We start from the raw sequence: 18,201 nt of genomic DNA, 5'->3' as shown, positions 1-18,201 counted from the left end.
GTGCATCAATCAGCTGAAGGGCACAGCAACAAGGGAGCAGCCCGAGTCCACTACTGTGTAAGGTGTGCTGCTTAATGCTCCCGTCAGTTTGTGCTGGAGTGCCCCTTAAATGCACATTTGTATTAACATAGCAGTCATTCCTGTATCCTACATTATGCCATGTTATGTTACACTGGTGTTACTTAGGGGCTTTAAAAATAAATAAATAAGGATAACAGATTAAAACCCATCTGTTTACTAATGAGATCCATCAACCGACCCACTTTTTAGGTTCTGCTGCATTTTAAAACAAGTTTTCCTTGCAGTCTATATTAGGGAGCTGTAGATACTCCTAGATGACAATTGACATATTTGACATGCTGAATACAACCAGGTGCATGAGGGTATACAGCATACAGCACATCATTCAGGGGAAAAAAAACAAACAATAACAGTCCGAAAGTACAATAAAGCTAGTTTTCCACGGGACGGAACTGCCGAGGAGATCTCGCGGCTTTGCCACACCGTAAAAACCACGAGACTTCCGCGGGAGAGCCGCAGGTTCAAAACCTGCAGCATTTCGCAGTGGGTTTTGGAGCAGCTCAGCCGCCAGTATTCCATTGCGGCTTTCTCTCCGCATAGAGAGGAGTGAGGCCGCAAAGGAAAAAAAAAAAAAAGCACCACATCGCGGGTTCCGCCCGGATTTTGCCACGACAGATTGGCCGCCCCGTGTGGACGAGATTTTTGTAAAATCTCGTCCACATAGCTGGCTAATCCCGAAATAGGAGTAGCGGGCAGATTTGCAGCACAGAAATTCTGCACGGAATTTCCACGGCAAATCCTTTCCGTGTGAACCCAGCCTATGGTCTTCAAGAGACGAACTTTTGCGCAAATGCGCTTGCCGCAACGCAGCATATTTGTGCATGATCAAGGTTTGAAGAGGGCTACAACCAGGCTGATACGCGCGTGTGTGCGCATAGTATTGCGATTTTTGCGCTCGCAAGGCCAGTTCACTCACGCGCATGATATTCCCTTTCCATGAAATAGAATGGCTATTTAAAGCCTGATGAGGGCCATCAGTCTTCTTTTCCCTACGTTGCCCGCAGGGTCACACCCTTCACCTTGCTTTTTTGATCCTGCCATAGACTTCTATGGCAGCTTGCTGTGTAAAACGCAAAAAGATAGGGCAGGGCCTATCTTTTTTTGTGCGCGAGAAACACGCTCATGAGAACAAACTCACTGAAATCAATGGGTTCCATTCGTCACGTTTTGCGGGTGTGATTTTCTGCTTAAGCCCTAGAACTAAGAGCAGTTTACTGCACAATGGCTCATACAGAAGCCATACAATCTATGTTAGTAAGAAATTAATTAGCCCTTCATCAGAAGGAAAAATTCATTATCTTAGTGCAGGTAACCTGTAGCTCACAAATGTTTGATGTCTTCCCAGTCCCAGGTGTGCAGTCCTTCATTTATTTGGAGCAGACATCCCAAAAAACAGAATCCTCCAGGGCCGTATATTGCATTGTTAGTTAATGTGACCCACTTCACCAATCTATAAATATGCACTGGGTCACCTCCCATAAATAGCCATTGTAATGTACAGATGTGAAACCCATGCTGAGACTGAAGGGTAAAATGCTGCCCATGTGGCAAAAAAAAAATCTTACTATTCGTTACATGTAGGTCCATAGACAAAAATCAAAGCGCTCGCTCTGACTCAGTCTAGCCTTCTTCTGCACATACGCTGCCTACATAAGATCAGAAGCCGAGTACCGGCTATGGCATGGACAGAGGATTCAACAGTAGCAAAGTGTTTAAGGAAGGGGAAGGGGGTGGGGGTAGCAAGAAGTGGGCATAGAGCTATGCAAAAACTTTTAAAAACTTCCGTAACACTGGATCCGCTGCAGCAGCATGTGCAGTATTGGGGGCAGTATGGTGGGAAGATTTTTAAGGGTGCCATATGAGGGATATTATTGATGGAATTCCCAAATGTGGCCCTGTTAACAAAGTCCTTAGGCCCCTTTCACACGGGCGACAGCGATATAGCAGCAAGAAAATAGCGGCGATATTGGAGGTGCGTTCCCACAATTTTATGCAACATCACGGCATTTTCTCACGAAAACATCATGGCCACTCACGACTTTCTAGCGTGATTTTGCCGCGATGCTTTCGCGAGAAAGAGAATAGGACTAAGTCGCATCACACAAAAAACGCGATAAGTCGCATCGCAACAAAGACAAAGGCTCCATAGGGAAATATGGGCTACAAAACATTGCGCCAATATACAGCATGCTGCAATTTGGTAACCGCAAGCGGAAAATCGCTATGATTTTCTGCTTGTGGACAGGGGACTGCGCTTTCCATAGCAACGCTATGGAAAGCATTAACTACGTTCCCCACGGACGGATTATCTAACAGAATAACTCCATAAAAGTTTTGCATATCCAAGTGATTCTGACATTGTGTTTTCGCCACAAGTTGTACATCATTTAGGTGGTAAAAATAGAGTAATAGAATTTGTGTATATTTATTAAAAGTGCCAAAATTGAGAAAACGTTGCAAAAAGTGTTATTTTTTTCACATTTTCAACTACAATATCTCAAATATATGCAAACATACTGTACACATTTTTGATGAAGTATACTGTATATTTCCATCTGTTTACTTTATTCTGGACGCACATTTGAAAAATTTTCATTTATTTATTTTTTTTAACCATTTAGGAGATGTACAAACTTAACATTAATTATTAACATTTTGAGGAACATTTTATTTTCCTACACCAAGCCAAGATTGCAAAGGCTCATAGGCATCAGAATAGATACCCCCACAAATGACCCCATTTAAAAAAATACACATCTTAATATATTCACTGTGGGGGGGTCGTGTTATTTTCACCGCACAGTTTCTTTTCAGGAATTAATGCAATTTCATATTTTTTCCTATAGTGCACATGAAAATGAGGATTTGCACCCAAAACAGATACCCCCTATTTGTCCTGTGTTCAGAAACATACCCATTGTGGCCCTAATCTTATGTCCGTAGGCACAACGGTGGCTTTCAGAACATACATTTTGCTTGAAGGGGATTTAGGCCCCATTAAACACTTGTAGCGTTCTTGAGCAGCCAAAAGGATGGAAAACCTGACAAATGACCCCATTTTGAAAACGAGACCCCTAAACGAATTCATCTAGGGGTGTACTGTGTATTCTGACCCCACTGTTTTTGAATGAATCTAAGCAAAGCAGAAGAAAAAAATTACGATTTTCGTTTTTTTGGGCAATTGTGTCATTTTAAAAACAGTTGTTTTTGTACAGCACATGTATGAATGAAGACTTTCATCCCAAAATAGATCCCCCTGTTTGTCCTGTGTTCAGAGACATACCTGTTGTGGCCCTAATCTTATGACCGTATGCACAACGGGGCCCAAAGCAAACAGAGCATCAAACTTTACTTATCTGTTAATTTTTACGTGATCGCCATTATTCATTGGATAACAGCGATCACGTGATCAAGGACCACGTACCGTGGCCCCCCGTGAAATCTCCAGGCTGTTGGCTATGCTTGGTAGCCAAATGCGCAGAGATTTTAAATTGCCCCGGCAATCTGCGGCTTTTGCGCATATGTAAACCATTCTGGCGACGGGCGCAAGCGCAGAAGCTGGGGTAAGGTCCGCGAGTAAATCCGGGGGTCTTAAGTACGTAATTTTGAATCCGCTTACGGATACGATTCGTGAGGGGAAATGAAACTAACTTTTTTTCTTTGTTTTTTACATTTTTTAAAACTTTTACATACAGTGCCCAGTGTCATCATCCCGCTCTTGGCTATTCATACTAGCTAGGAGAAGGGAGTTCTTAAATATCCAGGGCCTCCCAGCACTCTGTGCGTGTGACGTAATGACGTCTGGCGTGCATGCACATATGCCGGCGTCAGGTCCTGAAGGGCCAAAACGCCGGGGGATGGGGAGGACGGGGGCGAGTACTCTCAGCTTCCCTCACGAATCCAATCCATGAGGGGAGTTGAAACTTTAACTTTTTTTTAACTCTGTATTCCTTTTAATGCAATCGCGTGACTGGGGAAGGGGCTTCCAGCGGCCCCCCATGACAGCTCCAGGATGTCGCCTACCTCCAGTAACTGTCAGCATGCAGGGTTTTAATTCCCAAATTCGAGTGTTTTTGCGGCCCTGGGGATTAAACTCCAGCAAATCAGGACATAAAATGTCTATGGGGTGGTCATTAAGGGGTTAAAAGACATCTCATTGTACCTGCGTATCATGTGATGTGCATGTGAGCGCAATGCAATGTTTCCCATTGAAGTCAGTGACTACAAAGATGTTGAGCGTGGCGGATAGGATGGCATGTAGCATCTCTGGGGTCCACACTGCACAAGCCCCTTGTATGCATAATATCTGGGGGTCTGCTGTTGCCCACGTATAGACGCTGCTTCACGGACTCTCGCATGCGGATATACAGGGAAGTACGCCAATACGTCACGTCTTTAAGACAAGGATGAGTTGGTCTGTGACCCCTTCTGTGCTGCGGTAGGCTCATCGAATGCGTTAGCCCACATGCACTACATGCTGCATCTTGTGTGTTTCATCCCTTTTCCTCGAAAAGAATTAGCATTTTGCGGAATCGCTCTTTAGTATATGACACTGCGGCTGTATTCTACGTATCACCCAGCAGGTTGTATCATCTTGTCTCCTGCAGCATCGTGGGTCGCAATAGGATTTGCCTCTCGGCCCGAAATTAGAAAAATGTATGTTTTGCTACTAATTAACTGTGCGCTTGTCACCAGACCCGGTCATTGACTGATTTATTGGATTTCGCCGATTGCAAAAAAAAAGATATTTGTGACATTTTTTAATAGCCACTAACTAATAAACACAATGCTGTATTAATGTATCTTAAATGGTCTTCCTTTGATTATTTTAGCACTGGCACAAGCGGCTCCACACACGTACCCGCCTGCAATATTGGCAAGATTTCTCTTGCCCATGGATAGGTATTTGTATGGCAGTACATTGTAGCATTGTAAGGCTCCATTCACATCCGCGGAAGAAGTCCCATTCAGAGCCTTAGGCCTCATGTCCACGGGGAAAATCAGGCCCGCTACAGATTCTCCATGGAGAATCCGTAGCGGGTCCCTCCTGCCCCGCGGACATGAGGGCTGAAAATAAGAATAAACTTACCCGCAGTGGACCGTGCAGGTCTTATCTTCTTCGCAGACGGATCTTCTTTCTTCGGTCGGCGGATGGGCTCGGCACGCCGGCTGAGTGCTGCGCCGGGCACATCCGCCGGACCGAAGAAAGAAGATCCTGCCGCGAAGGAAGGAAGATCTGCATCGCCCGGAGCAGGTGAGTTTAATTCAGGCGCGGGTCTCCTGCGGATCCGCATGGCTTCCATAGGCCTCAATAGAAGCCTGCTGGAGCCATCCCCTCGGGAGACCCGCACTAAAATGGAGCATGTCCCTTTTTTTTCATGCTCCAGGAGTTTTTAAATTCACTTTTATTGACCATCCGCGGGTATTTATCTACCCGCGGGTGGTCAATGCATCCCTATGGGGTGCGGATCCACTGCGGATTTAAAATCTTCTTTTCCCCGTGGACATGAGGTCTTAGACACAGATCCAGTACATGTGAGTGCAAATGCACCCAGTCATGCGATTTTTTTTTCTACACGCGTTGTGCAAATTTGTGAAAAATTTGCTTGTCTGACTGAGCACTCAGCCTAGCTCATACAGGCGATCGCGATTTTGCCAAGAGAAAATCGTGGCAAAAATCGCATCTTTTTTCTCACAAAATCGTAGCTGCCGCTCGCAATTATTTTTCGCGCGTTCTTAATCGTACAATTCTGCCACAAATTTTTTTTTTGAGAAGGTCAATAGGACTTTCTAATATTAAAGTCGCATTGCAACGCAAGTTTGTTGCGATGCGATAAAAAGGAGGCTCCATAAGATAACACATCGCAGAAAGATAGAGCATGCCGTGATTGTTTGCTCTCACAACACTGCATCAGTGAAGACATCACTAGTGGGAAGGTAACCATTGTAAATCATTGGTTTCATAATCTGCCTTTTACTGACTCTTGCATCACGCGAAAATTGTATGATTTTCTCGCCCGTGTGAGACCACCCTCATTGTCAAAAAAATCCTTCCTCAAAAAGTAGTTGTCGGGATCAAATGAAACTTTCTATATGTGATTGTAACATTGATATAAGTAAGTGATTACAATATCAGCTAAAGGAGAATTGATTGTGGGGAACTGACCCCTTGAAGGTAGGCTCTATTACCCTATTATACCGCCTCTAGCTTGGATACAAGATGTGATACGAGCAGGCATGGAGGCTCTAGTACCCTGTTGTACCACCTCTAGCTTGTATACAAGATGTGATACGGGGAGGCATGGAGGCTCTAGTACCCTGTTGTACTGCCTCTAGCTTGGATACAAGATGTAAAATAGGCAGTCATGAAGGGTCTAGTACCCTGTTGTACCGCCTCCAGCTTGGATACAAGATGTGAAACGGGTAGGCATGGAGGCTCTAGTATCCTGCTGTACCGCCTCCAGCTTGGATACAAGATGTGAAACGGATAGGCATGGAGGTTCCAGTACCGTTATACCGCCTCTAGCTTGGATACAAGATGTGATACGGGCAGGCATGGAGGCTCTAGTACCCTGTTGTACCGCCTCCAGCTTGGATACAAGATGTGAAATGGATAGGCATGGAGGCTCTAGTACCCTGTTGTACCGCCTCTAGCTTGGATACAAGATGTGATACCAGCAGGCATGAAGGCTCTAGTACCCTGTTATACCGCCTCTAGCTTGGATACAAGATGTGAAACAGGCAGGCATGGAGGCTCTAGTACCCTGTTGTACCGCCTCTAGCTTGGATACAAGATGTGATACAGGCAGGCATGGAGGCTCTAGTACCCTGTTGTACTGCCTCTAGCTTGGATACAAGATGTAATACCAGCAGGCATGAAGGCTCTAGTACCCTGTTATACCGCCTCTAGCTTGAATACAAAATGTGATACGGGCAGGCATGGAGGCTCTAGTACCCTGTTGTACCGCCTCTAGCTTGGATACAAGATGTGAAACAGGCAGGCATGGAGGCTCTAGTACCCTGTTGTACCGCCTCTAGCTTGGATACAAGATGTGAAACAGGCAGGCATGGAGGCTCTAGTACCCTGTTGTACCGTCTCTAGCTTGGATACAAGATGTAATACCAGCAGGCAAGAAGGCTCTAGTACCCTGTTGTACCGCCTCTAGCTTGGATACAAGATGTAAAACAGGTAGGCATGCAGGCTCTAGTACCCTGATATACCGCCTCCAGCTTGGATACAAGATGTGAAACGGGCAGGCATGGAGGCTCTAGTACCCTGTTATACCGCCTCTAGCTTGGATACAAGATGTGATACCAGCAGGCATGAAGGGTCTAGTACCCTGTTATACCGCCTCTAGCTTGAATACAAGATGTGATACAGGCAGGCATGGAGGTTCTAGTACCCTGTTGTACCGCCTCTAGCTTGGATACAAGATGTGATACGGGCAGGCATGGAGGCTCTAGTACCCTGTTGTACCGCCTCTAGCTTGGATGCAAGATGTGATACCGGCAGGCATGAAGGCTCTAGTACCCTGTTGTACCGCCTCTAGCTTGGATACAAGATGTGATACGGATGGGCATGGAGACATACAGGTTCCATATGTTATCCTGAGGCATATCGGTCAAGATTTGCTGTAACCAAGCCTTTAGATCATGCAAACTTGTAGACTGTCAAACTTGGTGTCCCAGATGGTCTTATACGTGTTCTATTGGCGATAAATCTGGTGATCGGGCAGTCACAGAAGTGTGACAATGTTGTGCAGACATTCCTGTGGCCCCCTTGTGTGTGCGGCTGAGCATTACCCGGGTGCCTCTTGGAAGCCGCCATGAGAAGAACACGTGACTGCAGGATGTCCTGAACATATCGCTGAGCTGTCATTGTCCCTCTTACCACTACTAGGGGTGACCGACTGTCGTATGCAATGTGCCCCCCAGACAATCACACCAGCAGGGGGCAGTGTGCTGCTTCACAGCAAAGGCAGGATTGAGGCGTTCATCCCAAGGTCTCCAGGCACAAACATGGCAGTCATCAGTGCCCAAACTAAACCTGGATCCATCCCTGAAAACAACCCGGATACACTCCGTAGCAGTCCAGTTTCATTAGTAATAACACCACTGCAAACGGAGGAGACGGCGGGGGATTGTCAAAAGCAGTATACAAAATGGGTGCCATAAAACCAAATATCATTCAGCCAAGCAACTAGAAATGGTTCCGACAGACACAGGGGTGTAATGACGTTGCCACTTGTCTCTGGATGGCAGACCACAAAACAGTTGGAGCTGCTTGTACTTGTTGGGACAATCCTCTCGGCTTGTGGTCTGTCGGGGGCGTCCTGATTCCGATCAACTTGTGTGCCCCCAATCCACTGGTCCCAACACCTCTTAACAGTCTAGTCAGAACAGCCCAGTGGAGGACAATTCTGTGATATGACCATCCAGCTTCTCATGTTCCAATAATGCGCCCCTCTCAGACTCTGGTAACTGGGTGAAATCTCTTCTCTGCGCCGTAGAGGCGTTTAGTGGTCAACAAGCTCTACACAAGCGGAAGAAGAGGTCACTACACACAAGGAGCCTCTGAGAGCCTTTTTTATAGGTCAAGGGGGAACCACTTTTAGGACTTCAAGTGGCAAGACCGTTCATCCAATCACCCCATTACTCTAATCATTTGCATATCTGCCTGAGATGTAACTGCATGCCGAGTTTAGCAGCAAAACGACAACTCCTTTAAGGTGCGCAATTTTTTTTTTACAAAAAGTATATAATATAAAATTTTGGGCCACCATCTGTTTTTTTTTAACACACAGAAACAACAGATAACACTCGTGCACAAAATAAGCAAAAACACATGAAAAACTCAGGAAAATCCACTTGCCCCATAGTCAATGGGGTCCTTCTAGCTTTGTTTGTTTCCGTCATAGGACGGCTCCGGAATTAGTTTTTTCTGCTCCTGTGAAATAGTGGAAAAATAAAATGCAGAACCCTGGTGTGAACCGAGCCTGAAGAAAATCACCGAGAAAACTGCTATATCAGCCCAACAATATAAGATTTCTAAGAGGACTTATTACGCTCTGGTCACAATTGCACTAAAGTAATGTACGAATCAGTTATCATTATTGCATTTCCGCTGCACTTAAACAATGAAAGCTATAAGAAGAGGTTAAAAAAGAAATCAGGCTGCATTCACATTTTGCAGTGCAGCTGCATTCGGGCCGCAGTGATTATTTACCAGATGCCAAGTTATACTGGAATGAACACAGCTTGAAGATCCTTCTACAGACAAAATGCAGCAGAGAAGTATACAGTTTTAGGGGGTGCTGGGCTTCTTCCAACTACAGAATATGCTTTTATTCTAAATGTTGTAACTTACCGTCTATTTTCCCTTCATGGAGGAAGAACACATGATTGGAAAACTAGAACTAAGAAACGTCGAGGACCATCAGTGCAAAAGCTGCAGGCATTTCTGGTCTCTTCACACTAGTGTCACGGCTTGTTACTGAGTCATTACGGTTGTAGTTCTCAAACAGATAACAGCCAAACCTGACAGACCCCATTGATTTGAACGGGGGCTCTCGTGATTCCTTTATTATAAAGCCCCAGAATAGTTCGCAGACTGCTCTATTTCTGCTGTCAACAGTACCAGACTGGCAATGAAAACCCTTATGTGAACCCCTTAAAGGGTCATCTGAGACTTAAATATTCATGACTTATCCTTAACCCAAATGCATTGTGACAACTGTGAAGATTAGCGAGGGAGAAATAATGTTCGGGGACTGCTTTTCACAATCTGGGATGTGCCTGTTAGGACCCATGAATTTGGCAGGAATTGTTTGCTTTGAACTGTATGTGAACATTGTACAAAGTGACGGGCATAAAAATGGTCCTACAAAAAGCACTGGCCTGAAGCTGGCCTAGCTGTCAACATCCCATTGGCAATCTCAGGAAAGTTCTTGTGACTCAATTACTACCAATCACGCAGCAATGTTCTGAAGCTACAGGTACTTTTACGCAGACCGATAGGCACCTGAGTGATCAATCAAAAGAGCGATCACTGGTTGCAGAACCTGACAAGGGAGCGAGAATCACTCACTTGTTGAAGTGGCTTGGTTTTCAGCTCACCCAAAACTCAAGCGACTGTCGACCCGTTTAGAATACTTTTACACAGGACGACTATTGGACGCTTTGGCTTTCACATCGGAATGATGATCGCTCACTAAATGGAGGCGTAGCGCACCGGAGATCTCTTCTGGCCACCCGCTTTCATTCAGAGCAAACAGGCAGTCGTGCATAGATGCACGACTGCCTGTTTAAAGAGCCAACGGTCGCTTGCTTTCTAGGTGAGCTGAGCAATTCTGACTAGTGAGGGATTCTCATTCCCTTGCCCTGTCAGGTCCCATTTTTACACAGGATGATAGTCACCTCTAATCACCGTTTTGAGCGATTACTCGGCTACTGTTGGCACAGGAGCGATGGGACGGATATTGGGAGCTTAAGCGCCCGACAGTCACCCCCGTGTATTGGTACCCTTAGGGAAATGCCTTTATAAAAGAGTAAGGGTGTTCCTGCAAAAAAAAAAAAATGGTGTCCATACTTTTACCCCATGAATGAGGCCCCGCACCTTGGGAAGCTCAAGGGCATATACGTTTAATGAACTGTGCAACACACCGATTAATCCGAACACTATAGTCTTGTGTTATAAAGCTTCTCCTAGAGCTCATTGTCCTCATGTTCCACCAGACAGAATACAGAGCATTCACCAGTCACAAAGCGTCATTCAGTCACTGGAGATGCCACAAGGAGAAAAGCGTTTTGTGCAGCAGACAAAGTGATCCCAGTCAAGAGCCGTCAATGAGAGACTGCAGTAATTCTGAATTGTAGACGTCTGTAGAGATATGGAGCTCAGTCATGTTTAGCTAAATTAGTTAATAAATATATAAAGCTAAGGCCGCCTGCGTACAAGAGCCTGCAACGAAATCCAGCTCTGACCGCGGCCCGCGAACCTTCGCTTCCTGTATTGTGAATGACCGCGGACACTTGCCAATGGTAATGCGCAGTACAGCTTGGGTTTTTTATTTGCCTCTCCCGCGCTGCCGCTAGGCGATGACACGGGCACCTGCAGCCTATTCGCAATGTCAATTGCGGATGGGCTGCGGGTCGTACGGGTTCCATTGCCTTCAGGAAGAACTTTTTTTTTTTTTTTAAATCTGTACTGCGCAAGATCGATGGCAAGCGTCCATGGTCATCCGCAGTACTGCAAAAGAGAAGGTACAAGGGGTCACTGGCTGCAGTCAGAGCTGGGTTTCCGTTGTGGGCTCTCATATGCGGAATCTGACTCGTTCGTGTGAGATCAGCCTATGAGAAAAACGTATTATCTACCATTTCTCGTGTTCAAAAAAGGTAAGTGCTCCCAGAAAAGAAGCTGTCTATGTTCCCTTCTTCTAGGATTGGGTGTCATTTCTGGTGACCAAAATGGAAAGAGTGACGGGATCTGTTAGGTAGTAGGACCTGGGCCTGAACATCCCTTTATACATGCAGATAATATGTGCTAATGACCACTGACCAACAATAAGCATGTTGGCCAGCACCCGTTCCCTCCGTGTATAGATTATATGCTCTATAGGAACAACTAATCATTAAAAGAGGGTTAAACAGCTGTTAAATAACAAAATAGGCAATACTCACCTCTACTTGGTAAACAGCAGAGCAGCTTTGGGGGCGATTTCAGTCTGTGCACTCCTGGCATCAGAACTCACATCCTGGGTGCCATGATGCCAGGAGTTTGGATCGGTGACATTGCGGCCTTTGATTGGCTGCAGCATCTGACTTCCTTTGTCACCACAGACTGGGAGGACCTGATTGCCAGGACTGAAGACTGTTAACTACAGTTTTCTTTCTTGTTTTAACTCATTTAGATCTAATGTTAAAAAAGTTAATTTGTAACCAGACAACCCCTTTAACAGGACCCAGGGGCGTAACTATAGGGGTGCAGGGGATGTGGTTGCACCCGGGCCCGGGAGCCTTAGGGGGCCCATAAGGCCTCTCTTCTCCATATGGGGAGCCCAGTACTATGAATAAAGCATTAAAGTTGGGGGCCCTGTTACAGGTTTTGCATTAGGGCCCAGAAGCTTCAAGTTACGCCTCTGACAGGACCATTCACCCCCATACACCTGTCATTGATCGGCTGGCAGATCTCCCTATTTATACGCAAGTGTGTATGTGTATTAAAAACAGGTCTATGGGGGAGGTAAGCAATTCAAGGTTGGACGGATCGCAGGAGTCAGGTATCCAATGCACCTAGAAAATTGCTACTGAAGATTTATGTGTATTTTCCTTCCAGCATGACTATAATCCACACAAAGCCCCGCGCAATATGTTGGCTCTGTGCAAACAATGGGGAATAAATAATGTTCTAAAAAGACGGTTATCACAGAAACTTGCTGTGACTTGCAGCAACCATAATAGTCACATAATTATAGTCAATAAGCACCAAATTATCACTGTCACAAAAGGTTACCGCTCGTGCCAGTCAATGCAATAAACAGAGGAGCAGAACCGGGCAAAAAAAATCAGGAAAATGAAGCTTTCTAACCCGCAGCAACTAATCAATCTATTCTCCAGTCAAGTTCAGAACATGAAAGCCCAACTCGGATTGCCACGGGTCACCGGGCCAGTTATTCTAGACATTTCTGACGCATGCATCCTTATGTGACTAATCTACAGATAGCATATCCCTCCGTTCCTACAAAGGAAACGGCAAATATTACTGAAGGGCTTCAAGGGGTTTTTAGACATTAAGAAGGTGCCCCACGGAAGGGAATGGTATAAAAAACAGCTATTACTTACCTTCGAAGTGCGTGATTTTGTCCCGTTTTGCAACTGTGAAAATTACGGCGGGACGAAGTGAAACTAGCGGGATTCTTGCCCGTTAATACTACCCGTAAGAAAAGATAGGTCTTGCCCCATCTTCCCGTTAAAAAAAAACAAACTCATGCATTTTGAATAGTCAAAAAAACCTGGTTCATGCGCCAATTCGCTCCGTGGTGGTGCGTGTATAAGCACATGTGCCCATCATTGCAATGGGTGATGAGGAGCATTTAAAAAAAGTATTAATTAATAAATCACTGAAACACACTAAAATAGAGAAGATAGCATTCAAAAAGTGCTCGAACACTCCATTGTAGTCAATGGATGCTCAGTACAGCATTTTTAGCGGGTGCTTGAAAAACCCACTAAAACACTATAAAAACCGCCTGTGTGAGAGCAGCCGACGCGGCCATGTGTCCATGATCAGCTCATGACTGCTGAGGTCAGCGATCGGCTGCAGTAATCATGAGAGTGATGAACATGAAGTCATCACTTCCCGTATAAGCAGGTCTTGAAGAGGAAGGGACCTGACGGGGGCGCTGGACTGGAGCCAGCCATAGAATGTAATTGCTATTTTAATTCATTACATAGATATATACCATTTTTTATTTATTTTTTTAACCATTCCCTACCCTAAGGCACTTCTTAACCTTGGAGAACCCCTTTAAAAATTAGGCAGGATCTGCCAGCACCTTTAAGATGCCCTAACAGCAATATGTTTGCTCTGAAGACAGTAAGCGGCAGGTGGAGAGTTTGATGAGGGCGCTGCATCCATCACCCCATAATGCAAGGGACCTCAGGGAGGTCAGAAACCACCCACTGAGTAGCTAAGTGATAGTGAAGATAATCTGAATACCTGCAATATGTATGGACCCCCATCCAACCACTTGTTGGGGCTTCAAGGGTCATTCCGTGGTGCAGATACACCCACTAACACAGCATACTTTATGGCATCTTATAGATGCCCTCATTTGAAGGCATTCTCTAGATTGTTACTGGTGAGGATCTGACCACCAGGGCACACTTCATTGTTTATACAGTTTCTCCTTATGGTTGGCTTTATCTGGTATTGCAGCTCACCCCCTTACCCCCTTCCGTGGCAGGTTTATTATTACCATGTCATGCCTCACAGGGCAGGTTTTTTAAATGAGTCAACAATGCATTTAAAACCCTGGTAAATTTCAGATGACAGCTCAGCACTCTGCACATTTCAGCACTAGAGCTGTCCACAGAAATCTTCTGGGTTTTAACTGCATAGTCAGATTGATTTATAGCTTTATAGGGAAAGATTCAGTCTAACTTGGGTTTTAGTCATTTAAACGTTTGCTCACTCCGAGCTAAAGAGTCCAATGGGTGGTCCTATCAGTGATAGCTGACAAACACTGATAGCTCCGCCCACTGGACTCTTCAGAAAGAGCAGATATAAGTTAATAAATTACAAGTTCTACTGAATCTTTCCCCATAAACTATACATCAATCTGCTCGGCTCCTCCTGCCCTATAACATCCTGCCAGCAGCTTGGATAGCATGTTGGAGCCGACGGGGGGGAGCTGCAGATACAGCCAACATATAGCGATAGATTTACATAAACTCTATAGTACGGTCTGCAAAACACGGAGCAAATATGGAGTTAAAATATGCTCATCTGAAAGTGGCCAAAAGAACATAAAGTCCCCTGGAGTCGTCATCCACCACCATGTCTTCTGTAAGTAAGTAACTGCTTGAAACAATTCGGAATGGTTAGAATGGAAACTTCCATTTCTTCTCTGAATTTCCTTTTAAGACACTCTGTAACTAGGTACAATGGCCGCACCGCTAGCTACACACATGGCTGCACAATACACGCTATTCCATTGGATTACATATAATCTTGTCATGGCAAATCTAATGTGGCCTCCTGGTGAGGACGATGATCACGTCTACAGGACAATCTCAGTCTTCCAGAAATCACATCTAGCTGACCAGACAATGGATCTGACAATCTTAAGAATTGTCCTCGGTCACCAGACAGAATCAGAGTCTAGCAAAGATGGTAAGAAGATTTCTTCTGTGAGTCAACATCAGATGCAACTTAAGGGGCATTCCCACATATTGATCGGACATGTGATAAAGCACTGATCGGACCCATTAGTGCCGTCCTGGGCTACCGGCCGCCATCGGGCCATGCATGTACAATCACCAAATGAATGAGCAAGGCTACATTCACATGTATGATATACCGCTTAGCAACATGCGTATTTCACGCTGACAGGCGTCAAAGTGTTGCACGTTTTTCCCATTGATTTCATTGGAAATATCACATGGCAAATACATCGCACGATATGCCAGTGCCAAGCGATGCCCTTTATGGTCCCACTGAAAACAGCGGGTGAGGCGTTCTATGGAAACGCCAGAAGATAGAACATGCTGCGATTTTTTTTCTTCCTTGCAGCATTGCTGTGAGGAAAAATTAACTAACGTGAGTAAATCCATTCAAAAGAATGTTTTTTATCGCATTGCACAAAACTCGCACACTGACCATCTTGCCTGCAATTGTCATGTGCGCAAGATACGTTTTTGACATAAGAACGTGTGATTTACATCCAATTAAGGCCAGCCGCATATTATGTATATTACATGGGCGCTGTACACCCGTGTGATAAAAGGTAGCACGCAGGCCATACATAGTTCCGATTACACTAGCATGTCGGAACTGCGTAATACATGAGTATGTTTTATCTTGCAGTGTATATACGCGAGATACAGCTCATTGTTCTCTATGGGCGCATATACATGAATGTCCATAAGCAACTACATTGCATTTCGTGCACGCAAAAAAAAAAAAAAAGAAGCATGCTCTCCTTCCTCCGGGAGCGGGGGGAAAAAAAAACGCAATTAATTTCCAACATTTAGAGGTTTTCAATAGCATGTTTATATGCAGGGTTTGCAACGGAATCCAGAGGCGGACACCCGCTTCGGATCCCGCAATTCAAATCCGCTGGTGTGCAGACGGCTTTAGTATCACGGACCTGACCGTATGTCACATAAAGATATAATAATCTCTATCTGTATAGCGCCAACTTATTCCGCAGCGCTCGTACAGCTGATACATACCTGCAAGCAGAGTGTATTAGTTAACGTCCCGCTACGCTTCCATGATAACTGTAGGCGACGCGAGCGAACGAGCGAGTGACGTCACCGCTATCATGTGGAGACAAGCAGATTCAGCGTTGGCTCGCTCAGTCTATCACACTAGCAAAAGTGAAAAACCGAACAAGCGCCGTTTAAACGGAACGATAAGCGAATGAGCCAACGCCAATTTTTATGCCTACATAAAACAAATGACGAGCGAGAAACTAACGATCCCCATCAGCCGTTGGCGCACGTTTAGACTTATTTGAATAAACAGCGCACTAATTACCCCGGAGCCCCCCCTGCCCTCCCCCCCCCACTTACGAATGATACACATGCAAACGACTAATGAACAATAAGCGCTCGGTGTAAGAGCCAATCAGTGACTGTCATTCGTACGCTCCGGCGATTTTCCTGGATGCTAGTTGCTCTGCGTAAAGGCATCTTTATCCCTGTTCCCACCACCCACGGTACGGGGGTCCATTCTGCCTATGTGCCCTATAGTCCGGTTGTATATAGAGTGACCCCCTCCCTATTAGTAGCAGCGTTTTTAGGGCAACCAGTGACTGGACGAAGAGCGCCAACCATTAACATAGTATATAACGTGAAGAAGACGGCATAGAAAGTGCGCCATAAAACCTGCCGCTATCCTCCTATCCATGAATGTCGCACGGACGTGACTATTAGCGGCACACAGTTGCTTGTATGTGAACCGTTATTTTCTATTGCACCTGCAATAAGCAAGGCAGCTCTGATTTTATGCTACCTTGGAATAGCGCCCCCTGCTGCAATTTTCCGGTAACTTTGAATGAAGGGTATATCTGCGCAAATGATGCCCCCTGCAGTCAGGGTGGGCCCTGGCACCTCATGCATGGTGACATCCCTGGGCAAGAGGGGCACAAAGCACCCCATAAAAGCAGAGAAGAGAGGAGTACAATATTAGCAGAACAAGTAAGCAGACAGGCAGGGATGTAATGCAGGCAGCATGGCACAGCAGTGCGTGGCACGGGGAAGTGCATTGTGTGCCAGCTGCTGCCCACCACAGTGTCACCCCCAGCTGCACAAGGTGACTGTGTATGAGCGGCACGTAACGCACTGTGTGCCAGCCTGCATGCCATCTCACAGGCCCGCCCGTGCCCTGCCTGTCCTTCGTGTCCCCCTCGCCACCATCCAGTCCCCCTGCTCCCTCCTGTCACCTGCACATTACACGTATACTCCGAGTCGTCCAGCAGCCGCACGGTGCACACACACGGGAGGTCCAGACTGCGGTTGCTTCCGCTCATTAAGCGACTTAACATCATCCCGAAACCGGGCAGACAACGGGCACACACCCGCTCCGGGTCACAGTGCGCCCGCCGGGCTGTGCTGCAGACACAGCCCGCCTCTACAATCTGGACCAACCAATCAAAGTAGCAGAAAAGGTGAATGATGGCTAGGCGGCCAATGGGAGAGCAGAATTGGGAAAGAAAGGAGCGCTCTCCGCTAATTGGTGAAAGGGGCGGTCAGGGGGCGGGGCTTGTTCTCCCCATCATCACTACAATAATTGTTGGTACCCAGAGAGGAAGGTGACACTGAGGAGAGGAGACGTGCGGGCGGTGCGGGACACTGGGGGGACTGGGCAGACGGCTGCAGTCATGTTAGAAGGGGATATATGGGGACCGCATTTGGTGACCTTCCACTATGGAGGAGCCTTCACCATGCAGGGGCTTCCTTACACTTCCTAGATGCATTTTTTCCTGCCGAGGTAAAAAGTGAAATGGTGCCCTTAGATAGGAACTCACCTGGAGATGGGAGGAGCCTGGACTGGAGGGTGCTTCTGTCAAAATGCTGCTCAATGGGTGCTTAACTCCCAGTCTGCAGAAATGGAATAGGCATGTAGGGAATGGAATGGGCAGGTAGTGAATGGAATGGGTAGGTAAGGAATGGAATGGGCATGTCCCAGGGAATGGAATGGGCAGGTAGCGAATGGAATGGGCAGCTAGCGAATGGGATGGGCATGCAGTAAATGGAATGGGCAGGTAGGGAATGGAATGGGCATGTAGGGAATAGAATGGGCAGGTAGCAAATGGAACAGCTATGTAGAGAATGGAACGGCTATGTAGCGAATGGTATGGGCATGTAGGGAATGGAATGGGCAGGTAGCGAATG

At 46.1% G+C, this 18,201-nt stretch overlaps 1 protein-coding gene across 2 annotated transcripts in view; it reads right to left on the bottom strand.

Moving 5' to 3' along the window:
• FRMD5 (FERM domain containing 5) overlaps positions 1 to 17,381 on the bottom strand; it is a 78,939-nt gene extending 61,558 nt beyond the window's left edge. For both annotated transcript variants that reach the window (XM_066592980.1, XM_066592981.1), the window contains exon 1: positions 17,250 to 17,381. In XM_066592980.1, the coding sequence (XP_066449077.1) occupies positions 17,250 to 17,354 (105 nt within the window). In that variant the 5' untranslated portion in view covers positions 17,355 to 17,381. The remainder of the gene's footprint in view (positions 1 to 17,249) is intronic.
• Between the last annotated feature and the right edge of the window lie 820 nt (positions 17,382 to 18,201).

Source organism: Eleutherodactylus coqui, chromosome 2, assembly GCF_035609145.1.
Source record: "Eleutherodactylus coqui strain aEleCoq1 chromosome 2, aEleCoq1.hap1, whole genome shotgun sequence".
Taxonomy (NCBI): domain Eukaryota; kingdom Metazoa; phylum Chordata; class Amphibia; order Anura; family Eleutherodactylidae; genus Eleutherodactylus; species Eleutherodactylus coqui.
This window is presented reverse-complemented; position numbering and strand designations above follow the sequence as displayed.